At 33.6% G+C, this 15,384-nt stretch overlaps 1 protein-coding gene across 1 annotated transcript in view; it reads left to right on the top strand.

The window, feature by feature from the left end:
• LOC127865908 (fibropellin-1-like) overlaps positions 1–15,384 on the top strand; it is a 68,537-nt gene that overhangs the window by 35,830 nt on the left and 17,323 nt on the right. The window contains exons 10-11 of the mRNA XM_052405973.1: positions 6,211–6,324; positions 9,512–9,625. Coding sequence (XP_052261933.1) covers positions 6,211–6,324; positions 9,512–9,625 — 228 coding nt within the window. The remainder of the gene's footprint in view (positions 1–6,210; positions 6,325–9,511; positions 9,626–15,384) is intronic.

Here is a 15,384-nt window from a genome sequence, read left to right as displayed (position 1 = left end):
CAGTATCATGCGAAAATTGATCTTATTTAATTGTGGTTCCCTCTTTGAATTTATGTTGCCTGTCGTATTTAGAATAATGTGTCAGTAAGAAATGTATTGCTTGCTCTACAACCAGCATCATGCGAAAATGGATCTTATTTAATTGTAAATCCCTCTTTGAACTTAAGTTGTCAGTCGACTTTTAGAATAATGTGTCAGTAATAAATGTTTTTCTTCAGTTTCACATGTTTTTTTAAGAAAATTTAGTGAAAGATGCAAATGTGTCTTATTTATTTTTTTCTGTGTCTTCAATGTATCTTATTTATATGTGACTGCGTGCTTATTTTTTTTTAAAGAAATGAAAGATGCAAATGTGTCTTATTTTAATTTTATCCATGTCTTAAATGTGGCTTATTTATATAAGATAAAATGATATACTGCCAGTGTCATGCAAAAAAGGATCTAATTTCTTAATATCCACATTCACGCTTTGTTCTTTATTAGCACCGTCTTTAATTAGGCTATCTATTTAAAGTACAGATTACTGTGAACTTAATAATTGTGCAACGGTGATGTTGATCCATTATCGTTGTTAATTTAAAATGTAGACAACAAGTTAGCAATTAATGAAATCAGTTATTTTGGAAGTAAATCTAATTTTTTCTGTACAGTAGCCAGGTGGATGTGTATTGAGCGGATAAGATAGGGATCACCACAACAAGTTTCTAATACACAGTATAGACTTCCCCTATTATTATTAATTACCTGATTGGAATAAATAAAGTGTTAAAGATCATTTCATGTGAAAAGCAGGATTTCTGACATAATTTCAATCGTTTTGCTTTTATACACAATTTCATGGAACAATGAATATATTGGCGCGATGGAACACAATTTATAAATCAAGCTGACAGTATAGTATCATTTTTTAATTATGTGTAATTTAATTCGCATCTCTCCCTTAACTCGTTCAATGACACGTGAACTTATATCAATTATAAAACATCACGTGCATCATTAAATATTTTTTTTTAATTATGAAAACATATATGTTCTACATGGTTTTGTTTAGTTTTTTTTCTCAACCAGAGAGACATTATAAAACATTGTTATATATAAAGCGCTTTACTTTTCTACATTACATAAAGATATATCGATTTTTTTGTTAAGTGTACGTGCTTGACATATTTATAAAAAGGCAGTGTTTATTTTTGTAATAAAATCGAAAATTGACATTTAATTTGATGCTATCCACATTGTTTAGCGGCCAAGCGCAGTATTCCGCTCTCGGCGGCCGATGGTGTATTGCAATATATACAATGAAAAGCTGGGTTTCTGACATAATTTCAAACGTTTTGTTGACGCGGAAGTGCTTTTTGGTGGCCAAAAAATACTATTGTTCCCTTTATTTAAACCTAAATCAGTATTTTTTTACACTTGAAGGTTTGTACAGCGGGGATTTCGGTACCGGCGCGGGTTTATGTGCTTGTTAAGAATTACCGAAATCCCCGCTAAGAGGCAACACATTATCCTGATTTATGCTTTGATTAAACATTGATAACTAAATTGCAAAAGTGTATAGCATATTGTAAATAAGGTAGTACGATATCATTTGTTTCATCAGATTTGTTTGGAAAATACTTTCTGAAGACTTATTATTACTATGCCATGTTATATTTACATATACTTTTGTGTAACCAATGTTTTAAATGTACATTTTACCTTTTTTACATTCGTTTACACATTTTTCACATTAATAAACTATTTAATAATGGAAAAAATATTCTGATAAGAGTGTTTAAATGATTAACACTAATATGATTGTGTACAAATCAACATTAATGCAAAGCCAAAACCCAAACATAATGACATATAGACCCTTTAAGGCGGAATATGGGGGATTGGCGTAAACATGGGTGATTTCGGCTCTGGGCGTACGAATGCAGCAGTACCGAAATCCCCGCTAATTATTTTCCAAAAGAAGTAACCGAATGGGAGATAATACATGTCACTGGTTGCTAATGAAAAAAAAACACTATAATAATTTTGTTGACACTTGAAGGTTTGTACAGCAGGATTTCGGTACCGGCGCGCGTTTAAGTTCTAGTGTAGAATTACCGAAATCTCCACTGAGAGGCAACTTAATGCTGTCAAGAGTGCTTAATAATTAAAATTAATATCATTTTTTTGCACCTTAACATTCATGTGAAGTCAAAAACCATTCATACCGATGACCTATTGACCCTTTAAGGCGTAAATATGGGGATTTCGGTACTAGGCGGGCGAATGTAGAATTACCGAAATCCCCTTTTCATCATCGCACATTAGTGTAACATAAATTTTAACACAATATATGTAGGGAAACTCATATGATTCGCGTAATGTGAAAATGATTATTATGCTATAATTCGACCACGAAACTTGACGTGACTTAATACCGGACATTATGGAATGGAGCTACGCTTGCCGTATTTGACATAAGATCCATTTTCGCAAATTATCTTATCAATGCTTATATGAATTTGATTGCTATAATCTAATGCGTATTCGACACGGAATTATTGTCAAGGTTTTTCATTTTGTCAATATTTATCATAGCAGGGGACATTGCTGATATCAATATGGATACTGTTTTCATTTTCTGTCGAGAAATGATATGACTTATTATCAAGATTATTTTATAGTACGGTAGCGTTCTCTTCACAAGTGAGATTTATTTGTACTGGTAAATTGCTCTTATACTCACCATTCGGACTCGACGATCGGCTCGAATAAAAATGTTAGTCGCTTAAAAGTACAAATTCATCATATTGAGCACGATTATTATTATTATTATTATTATTATTATTATTATTATTATTATTATTATTATTATTATTATTATTATTATAATTATTATTATTATATAGCTTTTAGAAACTTAAACCTTAAAAAAAATCCCATTGGAAAAAAAATCCCATGGGACAAAAAATCCCATGGGACAAAAAAATCCCATGGGAAAAAATCCCATGGGATTTTTTTATTATTTTAAAACACGATATAACGCGTTGAAATCGCGAGAAATGCTCATCATTTGTTAAAAGGTAGTGTTTCTGAAGGTTACATGAATACATCTCTAAAAATCAGAAAAAAATCCCATGGGATTTTTTTTTCCCATAAAAAAATGGGATTTTTTTTCTATCAAAGTAAATTGAACGAAAATAAGCACAAATGCTTTAACAATGCTTAAAATCGATAACTAAGCACAAACGAACGTGTTTTATGTTTTTGAAAATCCCATTGGATTTTTTCTCCCATAAAAAAAGCTGGAGAAAAATCCCATGGGAGAAACCAAAATTCCCATGGGATAATGAAAAATCCCATGGGATATTACAAAAATCCCATGGGAACCCCAACTTTGCAAATAAAGTTCATAGTGAAGAAAACGCATTTAACAAGCAAAAATAACCAATTATTAATCACACGTTAGACTGTTATCTTATACTTTATCACAAATAAGCAAACCTTCAAGAAAAAGGGTACTTAAGTTTGCGAAATTTCGGTTTCGCAAAGTTTTTCCGGTGGCCGTTACATGATGATATCACCATGATCCTTATATTACGATATAATTTATATCTTTGTATAAAGCACACTCTATGAATATATGATTTATAATAAATGAAAATTTACCGGTGTTATGTCAAGGGGCAAATTAGCTATCAATTGTAATACCATAAAACGTATTATTTTTTTTAACTTTTGTTCATTAAGATCATGTCGTATTTGTGCGTGTTGATCTTATGCTGTCAGTTGTTAAGCATATGGATATGTTCTTGTGTTAATATGAGTACGTTTCACAACTTTTGTCTTTCATTCCGACGTTTCCATTAACACACCTGTATGTGGGGAGTTGTCATAGCATGCTTCAGAGGATTGTTTATTAGCGATTGCATAGTCGCTAGTTATACTTGCTTTTCATGGCTGTTAGAACGTTGTTTACCTTGTTATAAACCTTTTCTATAATGGAACCCTAATGCTCTGTCTAGACACTACCTTGGTTTCATTATTAAATATTGACCTCAACTTTTTCCGGCCATGAGTTGTAAATATCGTTTATGTTTTACACGTCTGTAAATTAGTGACTGAATTTCTTATAATTAGTTAATGTCACTGCTGGTTATATTGTAAATATTGTTAATTCAAGACAAATGCACAGGCTACCTTTATGCTTAACGTCGTCTCTCAGGTGTACATGTCCAAAACGTACAAAGCCTTTAGACAGGTTTTGCTTATTTTATATTCTTGCCTTTTGTTCTATCAGAAGAAAGTAAATTGAAGCGTTATTTCAGATATAAACAAATGCGCACGTGCCACGTGTAAAACACGTGATAAATGTTCACAAGTATGTTACTTCTAATATCTATCAGCAAGCTCAAACGTCAATATATGAGAGTTTCAATCTTTAGTGTTGCACATCTAATCCTCTTCTTATCATGGCTGCAACTCAAACAAGGTTTCTATAAACATGGCATTTCGCTTGATATGGCATTCTATAACCCTAAAAGATGTCCCATGACATTCTCTCCCTTTAAAAACTTGTCGTGTACACTTTTAGAAATTTTGTCCATTTATTTTACTTAATAGATGCTGATTTTGGAATTATTGAGTTTGTGTAGCAACACAGAAGTATGTTAATATACACTTAACTGATGTAGCTGTCCATCAACGCCTTTTTTCTGCTCGAATATACATAATAAAAAGTAATACGGCCTATCAACGCGTAATTTAGACGTTAGCTTGACAGAAGCTAGTTTGTTAAAATTTAACACCACCGAGTAGTGTTATACACAACCGAGACGTTGAAAACACCCTAGAATTGCTTGGCCACACACAAATAAACACACGCGCACACACTCACACACACACATACGATGTGTACAGCTAGTTTGAAATATATTATGAAGAACATGCGTAAAAATGTGTCTTCTTATTTTCGTTGTCGTTTTTCACTTCATGTATAGTCCATAATAAATTAAATGTTTTTTTCTGTGGTTAATATTTAATCTATCTTAAAAATGCCATACAAAAAGACAATTATCCCAGTTTAGAAGCATGCGATTTAGATTTAATAGATTGTGATGGAATGTTAACTGCATAAGTTTGCATAAGTGACCATATTGGCTGACATTTTTGGTATAATTTTGAATGTTGATTTCATAAATTTATTCCCCAATCAGAAAGCATCGTAACAGCATAATAATTTAGGTAGCATACCTAGATACATGTAATTGATAAAGGCATGATTATATAACCACATATATAATTATATATATATATATATATATATTTGTCAAAATACTGAAACGGGCGGTCAACTTGGAAATCGTCTTGGAAATCTTATGACTCTCAATGATACTAGACTGGCATCATTCATATTCATGATCGAGGATATGTTTCTAAATATTAATCCACTATTCACAACCAAATCCGGGTGTGTAACGTTTTCTACCGGATTAGCGATATGTTGCTGTTTGTTCAATTTTACGCTTACATGGCGAATTTATATACATCGTTTCATATGTGTCGATACGGTTTGTTCTGAACCAAAAATGGAATCACGCTGATTAATTTAGACATTGATTTGTGTTGTGTTTATCGTTCAGATACCAACGAATGCGCAATTGCGCCGTTTAAGAACGATGCCACGTGCACTAATTTTCAAAATGCGTACTCATGCACATGCTCACCGGGCTGGCTAGGCAACAACTGTGGCCAGGGTATGGCCGATAATTGCTTGACAATAAACATACTTGGTTTATTTCATTTCAGCTACTTTTCTTTGACAAAATTTAACATAGCATACGCAACCTGTAAATGAGTGTAAATGAGTGACCTTATTTATAATTAGTTTATATCATTGCATAAACTCTATCTATAATGCCTTCAGGCGGGTTGCAGAAACATGGCAAAAGAGGGGGTTGAACGGAAGAAAGTGTGTATTAACAAGGCGATTCACGTGCCTTTTAAGCCATGTTATGTGCTTTTCATATCCATAAACTGGTCCACGCGTAGTTACTTCCTATTTTTAGTTTGATTCAATGAAGTTATTATGAACTTTGTTAATAACTCCAGCCTTCGGCGACTTTCCAATCATAAATAGGGAACTGAATAAGCACCGGTTTCCTCGTGCATGCAGGGATACAGGCAATGACTATTTAATTATATTATTTAATGTAAACGAATGTATTTCAGATATCAACGAATGCGTACCCGCCCCGTGTAAGAACGGCGCCACGTGCAATAATCTTCAAAACGCGTACTCATGCACATGTTCACCTGGCTGGCAAGGCAACAACTGTGATCAGGGTATGGCTATACATTGCTTGAAAATAAACACACTTCTTTGATTGCATTTCAGCTATTATTCGTTTTCTATGACAATATCTTACAAAGCTTCTGCATACTCAGCGTGAAAACGAATGGCCTTATTTTTAATTATTAAATATTGCTATTGCTTATCAATCGTTTTGATAATGGTACAGTCATTTCACAACTTAATATAGTTGTTAAATTATGACCATCGCGTATGTGGTTTAAAGTATGGAAATGCATTTTGTTATGCATTATGATGTCAGTTTAAATGTGTTATTCATATTAAATATGAATTACGGAATGGACATTATAGTTTTTTAAATGAGAAAGATGGCGTCCAAAATGGCTGCTTAAGTCAAGATACCTCATCAAAACTTGCTGCCTAAACCAAGATCGTATCCCAAATTTGGCTTAAGAATAACGCATGTAGAAACATTACAACTTTATTAGAACTTAAGTGTAAAATACGTGTCTGATTGAATGAATGTTAATATAAACTGTGCAGAGTATAGTATTACATGATGATATCACCATGATCCTTATATTACGATATAATTTATATCTTTGTATAAAGCACACTCTATGAATATATGATTTATAATAAATGAAAATTTACCGGTGTTATGTCAAGGGGCAAATTAGCTGTCAATTGTAATACCATAAAACGTATTATTTTTTAACTTTTGTTCATTAAGATCATGTCGTATTTGTGCGTGTTGATCTTATGCTGTCAGTTGTTAAGCATATGGATATGTTCTTGTGTTAATATGAGTACGTTTCACAACTTTTGTCTTTCATTCCGACGTTTCCATTAACACACCTGTATGTGGGGAGTTGTCATAGCATGCTTCAGAGGATTGTTTATTAGCGATTGCATAGTCGCTAGTTATACTTGCTTTCATGGCTGTTAGAACGTTGTTTACCTTGTTATAAACCTTTTCTATAATGGAACCCTAATGCTCTGTCTAGACACTACCTTGGTTTCATTATTAAATATTGACCTCAACTTTTTCCGGCCATGAGTTGTAAATATCGTTTATGTTTTACACGTCTGTAAATTAGTGACTGAATTTCTTATAATTAGTTAATGTCACTGCTGGTTATATTGTAAATATTGTTAATTCAAGACAAATGCACAGGCTACCTTTATGCTTAACGTCGTCTCTCAGGTGTACATGTCCAAAACGTACAAAGCCTTTAGACAGGTTTTGCTTATTTTATATTCTTGCCTTTTGTTCTATCAGAAGAAAGTAAATTGAAGCGTTATTTCAGATATAAACAAATGCGCACGTGCCACGTGTAAAACACGTGATAAATGTTCACAAGTATGTTACTTCTAATATCTATCAGCAAGCTCAAACGTCAATATATGAGAGTTTCAATCTTTAGTGTTGCACATCTAATCCTCTTCTTATCATGGCTGCAACTCAAACAAGGTTTCTATAAACATGGCATTTCGCTTGATATGGCATTCTATAACCCTAAAAGATGTCCCATGACATTCTCTCCCTTTAAAAACTTGTCGTGTACACTTTTAGAAATTTTGTCCATTTATTTTACTTAATAGATGCTGATTTTGGAATTATTGAGTTTGTGTAGCAACACAGAAGTATGTTAATATACACTTAACTGATGTAGCTGTCCATCAACGCCTTTTTTCTGCTCGAATATACATAATAAAAAGTAATACGGCCTATCAACGCGTAATTTAGACGTTAGCTTGACAGAAGCTAGTTTGTTAAAATTTAACACCACCGAGTAGTGTTATACACAACCGAGACGTTGAAAACACCCTAGAATTGCTTGGCCACACACAAATAAACACACGCGCACACACTCACACACACACATACGATGTGTACAGCTAGTTTGAAATATATTATGAAGAACATGCGTAAAAATGTGTCTTCTTATTTTCGTTGTCGTTTTTCACTTCATGTATAGTCCATAATAAATTAAATGTTTTTTTCTGTGGTTAATATTTAATCTATCTTAAAAATGCCATACAAAAAGACAATTATCCCAGTTTAGAAGCATGCGATTTAGATTTAATAGATTGTGATGGAATGTTAACTGCATAAGTTTGCATAAGTGACCATATTGGCTGACATTTTTGGTATAATTTTGAATGTTGATTTCATAAATTTATTCCCCAATCAGAAAGCATCGTAACAGCATAATAATTTAGGTAGCATACCTAGATACATGTAATTGATAAAGGCATGATTATATAACCACATATATAATTATATATATATATATATATATATATATATTTGTCAAAATACTGAAACGGGCGGTCAACTTGGAAATCGTCTTGGAAATCTTATGACTCTCAATGATACTAGACTGGCATCATTCATATTCATGATCGAGGATATGTTTCTAAATATTAATCCACTATTCACAACCAAATCCGGGTGTGTAACGTTTTCTACCGGATTAGCGATATGTTGCTGTTTGTTCAATTTTACGCTTACATGGCGAATTTATATACATCGTTTCATATGTGTCGATACGGTTTGTTCTGAACCAAAAATGGAATCACGCTGATTAATTTAGACATTGATTTGTGTTGTGTTTATCGTTCAGATACCAACGAATGCGCAATTGCGCCGTTTAAGAACGATGCCACGTGCACTAATTTTCAAAATGCGTACTCATGCACATGCTCACCGGGCTGGCTAGGCAACAACTGTGGCCAGGGTATGGCCGATAATTGCTTGACAATAAACATACTTGGTTTATTTCATTTCAGCTACTTTTCTTTGACAAAATTTAACATAGCATACGCAACCTGTAAATGAGTGTAAATGAGTGACCTTATTTATAATTAGTTTATATCATTGCATAAACTCTATCTATAATGCCTTCAGGCGGGTTGCAGAAACATGGCAAAAGAGGGGGTTGAACGGAAGAAAGTGTGTATTAACAAGGCGATTCACGTGCCTTTTAAGCCATGTTATGTGCTTTTCATATCCATAAACTGGTCCACGCGTAGTTACTTCCTATTTTTAGTTTGATTCAATGAAGTTATTATGAACTTTGTTAATAACTCCAGCCTTCGGCGACTTTCCAATCATAAATAGGGAACTGAATAAGCACCGGTTTCCTCGTGCATGCAGGGATACAGGCAATGACTATTTAATTATATTATTTAATGTAAACGAATGTATTTCAGATATCAACGAATGCGTACCCGCCCCGTGTAAGAACGGCGCCACGTGCAATAATCTTCAAAACGCGTACTCATGCACATGTTCACCTGGCTGGCAAGGCAACAACTGTGATCAGGGTATGGCTATACATTGCTTGAAAATAAACACACTCCTTTGATTGCATTTCAGCTATTATTCGTTTTCTATGACAATATCTTACAAAGCTTTTGCATACTCAGCGTGAAAACGAATGGCCTTATTTTTAATTATTAAATATTGCTATTGCTTATCAATCGTTTTGATAATGGTACAGTCATTTCACAACTTAATATAGTTGTTAAATTATGACCATCGCGTATGTGGTTTAAAGTATGGAAATGCATTTTGTTATGCATTATGATGTCAGTTTAAATGTGTTATTCATATTAAATATGAATTACGGAATGGACATTATAGTTTTTTAAATGAGAAAGATGGCGTCCAAAATGGCTGCTTAAGTCAAGATACCTCATCAAAACTTGCTGCCTAAACCAAGATCGTATCCCAAATTTGGCTTAAGAATAACGCATGTAGAAACATTACAACTTTATTAGAACTTAAGTGTAAAATACGTGTCTGATTGAATGAATGTTAATATAAACTGTGCAGAGTATAGTATTACATGATGATATCACCATGATCCTTATATTACGATATAATTTATATCTTTGTATAAAGCACACTCTATGAATATATGATTTATAATAAATGAAAATTTACCGGTGTTATGTCAAGGGGCAAATTAGCTATCAATTGTAATACCATAAAACGTATTATTTTTTTAACTTTTGTTCATTAAGATCATGTCGTATTTGTGCGTGTTGATCTTATGCTGTCAGTTGTTAAGCATATGGATATGTTCTTGTGTTAATATGAGTACGTTTCACAACTTTTGTCTTTCATTCCGACGTTTCCATTAACACACCTGTATGTGGGGAGTTGTCATAGCATGCTTCAGAGGATTGTTTATTAGCGATTGCATAGTCGCTAGTTATACTTGCTTTTCATGGCTGTTAGAACGTTGTTTACCTTGTTATAAACCTTTTCTATAATGGAACCCTAATGCTCTGTCTAGACACTACCTTGGTTTCATTATTAAATATTGACCTCAACTTTTTCCGGCCATGAGTTGTAAATATCGTTTATGTTTTACACGTCTGTAAATTAGTGACTGAATTTCTTATAATTAGTTAATGTCACTGCTGGTTATATTGTAAATATTGTTAATTCAAGACAAATGCACAGGCTACCTTTATGCTTAACGTCGTCTCTCAGGTGTACATGTCCAAAACGTACAAAGCCTTTAGACAGGTTTTGCTTATTTTATATTCTTGCCTTTTGTTCTATCAGAAGAAAGTAAATTGAAGCGTTATTTCAGATATAAACAAATGCGCACGTGCCACGTGTAAAACACGTGATAAATGTTCACAAGTATGTTACTTCTAATATCAATCAGCAAGCTCAAACGTCAATATATGAGAGTTTCAATCTTTAGTGTTGCACATCTAATCCTCTTCTTATCATGGCTACAACTCAAACAAGGTGTTTCTATAAACATGGCATGTCGCTTGATATGGCATTCTATACCCCTTAAAGATGTCCCATGGCATTCTCTCCCTTTAAAAACTTGTCGTGTACACTTTTAGGAATTTTGTCCATTTATTTTACTAAATAGATGCTGATTTTGGAATTATTGAGTTTGTGTAGCAACACAGAAGTATGTTAATATACGCTTAACTGATGTAGCGGTCCATCAACGCCCCTTTCTGTTCGAATATACATAATAAAAAGTAATACGGCCTATCAACGCGTAATTTAGACGTTAGCTTGACAGAAGCTAGTTTGTTAAAATTTAACACCACCGAGTAGTGTTAAATACAACCGAGACGTTGAAAACACCCAATAATTGCTTGGCCACACACAAAGAAACACACGCGCACACACTCTCACACACACATACGTGCAAGCGGGCTTGGCTTGAATGAATCATCCTGTTTGCTGTACAACAGGATCATACGTAATTTTTTAAAATGAACACAAATATCCACAATTTTAATAATACAATTCCAAGAGTGTTGTTTGTCTTACCATTGACTGATTGCTGATTCCCATTTGCTGATTGAGCTGCATATAAACTCATCCATATCATTTGTATTTCAAATTTTCGGCAAAAACAATAATAATGTTGTCAACCATTATTAAATAATTTCGCAACATATTTAATAAGTATAAAATAAATTGTTTAGTCCATGTTTACCGATTTTAAATCGAATTAAAATGTGAAGCATTTGAATTTAACGATTACATGTACACGATGTGTACAGCTAGTTTGAAATATATTATGAAGAACATGCGTAAAAATGTGTCTTCTTATTTTCGTTGTCGTTTTTCACTTCATGTATAGTCCATAATAAATTAAATGTTTTTTCTGTGGTTAATATTTAATCTATCTTAAAGATGCCATTCAGAAAGACAATTATCCCAGTTTAAAAGCATGCGATTTAGATTTAATAGATTGTGATGGAATGTTAACTGCATAAGTTTGCATAAGTGACCATATTGGCTGACATTTTTGGTATAATTTTGAATGTTGATTTCATAAATTTATTCCCCAATCAGAAAGCATCGTAACAGCATAATAATTTAGGTAGCATACCTAGATACATGTAATTGATAAAGGCATGATTATATAACCACATATATAATTATATATATATATATATTTGTCAAAATACTGAAACGGGCGGTCAACTTGGAAATCGTCTTGGAAATCTTATGACTCTCAATGATACCAGACTGGCATCATATTCATGATCGAGGATATGTTTCTAACTATTAATCCACTATTAACAACCAAATCCGGGTGTGTAACGTTTTCTACCGGATTAGCGATGTGTTGCTATTTATTCAATTTTACGCTTTCATGGCGAATTTATATACATCGTTTCATATGTGTCGATACGGTTTGTTCTGAACCAAAAATGGAATCACGCTGATTAATTTAGACATTGATTTGTGTTGTGTTTATCGTTCAGATACCAACGAATGCGCAATTGCGCCGTTTAAGAACGATGCCACGTGCACTAATTTTCAAAATGCGTACTCATGCACATGCTCACCGGGCTGGCTAGGCAACAAATGTGGCCAGGGTATGGCTATAAATTGCTTGACAATAAACATACTTGGTTTATTTCATTTCAGCTACTTTTCTTTGACAAAATATAACATAGCATACGCAGCCTGTAAATGAGTGACCTTATTTATAATTAGTTTATATCATTGCATAAACTCTATCTATAATGCGCTCAGACGGGGTGCAGAAACTTGGCAAAAGGAGGGCTTGAACGGAAAAAGTGTGTATTAACAAGGCGGTTCACGTGCCTTTCAAGCCATGTTAGGTGCTTTTCATATCCATAAACTGGTCCACGCGCAGTTACTTCCCATTTTTAATTGGATTTAATGAAGTTATTATCAACTGTGTTAATAACTCCAGCCTTCGGCGACTTTTCAAGCATAAATAGGGAACTGAATAAGCACCGGTTTCCTCGTGCATGCAGGGATACAGGCAATGACTATTTTAATCCACTTTTCAAATTATACCATCTGCACTCTCTTGACAACAGCTTTATTTATTCGCAACGTCAATGAAGTTAAGGTTATTTACTCAACACGTTTAAAAGACTATGCTGTAAATGTAGGTGTTTATGTACGTTCAACGTTCCTGCTGTTTGCTTGAAATACTTCAGTAACAATCTGTTGGCAATATTAATTAAAAAAAAATGGAACAAAATAAGATAGACATGTACGAAAGAAACATTTATGAAAACAATGACTTATTCTGACGATATATATATCCGTCACGACCAGTAAATTCCAAAATAATTCCTCATTTCTTCTTTTGCGCGGCTGCATTCTTTTGCGCGGCTGCATTTCAACTTTGCATTAATCCACTGTGCGCAATAGGGCAGGAACGTGATAAACATACAGTACAGCAGATCAATCTATTACATAACATGTAATATAATGACCAACACTTCTACTTTTAATTGTTTTTAGCAACCGCTTTGAAGTTTTTGTATCTGCGTGTTCCTGTTTCAGAAAGAGTAGCAGTAGGTACTAAAGTCAAATCATGTCTAATACAAAGTTAATGTCACATTCCTGGGAACTATTTTGTAAGCCAATCAATCTTGAATTTATAAGATACATGTCTTACACTTTGGTGTCTGAAACACTAAGGTGCTTTCTGGACACAAATTGGATTTCAACTTTATTAGATATTGTTAAAACCCTGTTCGCGCTTTAAGACAATTTTTGAAATAAACGGGTTTAACCAAAACCAAAGCGAAGAAATGTCCTAATGTATTGTTTATTTTCCAGCCACAAATGTCACTTTAAGATAATTCACAAAACTGATTCTAGCCTGTATATGTAATTATATTGACTGGTCATTAAGTACTAAAAAAGTCAGCAATAACTATAATGTTGCCAGGCTAGACTGGGCAACTATTAAGGTGTGCAATAGTGAGTCATGCAACACAAAACCGTGGTATTAAATTAAACAATTCATGATACATGTAATGGTTAACATCACTAACAGAATGATTACCACTGGGGTATATCGATATTGACCCATACAAATGTTCTGGCCATGAGTTTTTTAATTTGTCGTTTGGGTTTTAAAAGCATCTATGACTTGATAAACATTAACAGTCGTTGGTGCTATTGTTCCAGTCGGAATGTTAATCATCCTTGCTAGATGAATGATTTCGATTTAACGGAGCAATACATTTTGTCAACTCGTTTGACTACTTGCTTAATCCTTAGCATCTGCACTAATCCTCCCATGTTTTTGCTATTTGCTTCAGGTATAAATGTCCACAAATCTGTTACTACTAATATCTCTCAGCTAGCCCAAACGTCAATCTATGAGAGTTTCGGGCTTGAGGGTTGCACCTCTAATCCTCTTGTTACCGACGCTATAACTCACACAAGGGGTTCTATAAACACGTCGCTTGATATAACATTTCATACCCTTTAAACATATCCCATGACATTCTCTCCATTTAAAGACTTGTCGAGTACACATTCAGGCATTTTGTATTTATTGTACTTAATAGATGCCGAATTTTGCATTATTGAGTTTGTGTAGCAACAGAGAACTATGGTAATATGCGCTTAACTGATGTAACGGTCCATCAACGTCCCTTTCTGCTCAAAGATACATTATAATCAGTAATACGACCTATCAACCCGCTATTTAGACGAACGCTTGGCAGAAGATTCGTTTGTTAAAATATAACACTACAGACTAATTTTATACACTAATGAGACATTGTATAACGTCTTCAAACTGCTTGGCCACGCAAAAATACACACACACGCGCACGCACTCACGCACGCACACGCACACACATACGTGCATGCGGGCTCGCCTTGAATGAACCATCCTGTTTCCTGTACAACAGGATCATGCTTGAATTTTACAATTAGCACAAATATCCACAATTTTAGTTATACAATTCCAAAACTGTTGTTTATCTTACGATTGACTGATTGCTGATTACCATTTGCTGATTGAGCCGATTAAAAACTCATACATATCATTTTTATTTCAAATTTTGGCAAATACAATAAAGATGTTTTCAACCAGTATTGAGTAATTTCGCAAAATATTTAATAATTATATAACAATTGTTAATTCCATGCTTACCGAAAAGTGTGTATAAGCGAACATATTGGCTGACATTTCGGTATTATCTTTAATTTTAATTTGATCAATTTACTCTCCAACCACATATATCACACTATTGATATATTTGTCAAAAAATCTTGAAAATCGTATTGGAAATCTTTGGGC

The sequence above is a fragment of the Dreissena polymorpha genome, chromosome 1, assembly GCF_020536995.1.
Source record: "Dreissena polymorpha isolate Duluth1 chromosome 1, UMN_Dpol_1.0, whole genome shotgun sequence".
In the NCBI taxonomy this organism is placed as follows: Eukaryota; Metazoa; Mollusca; class Bivalvia; order Myida; family Dreissenidae; genus Dreissena; species Dreissena polymorpha.
This window is presented reverse-complemented; position numbering and strand designations above follow the sequence as displayed.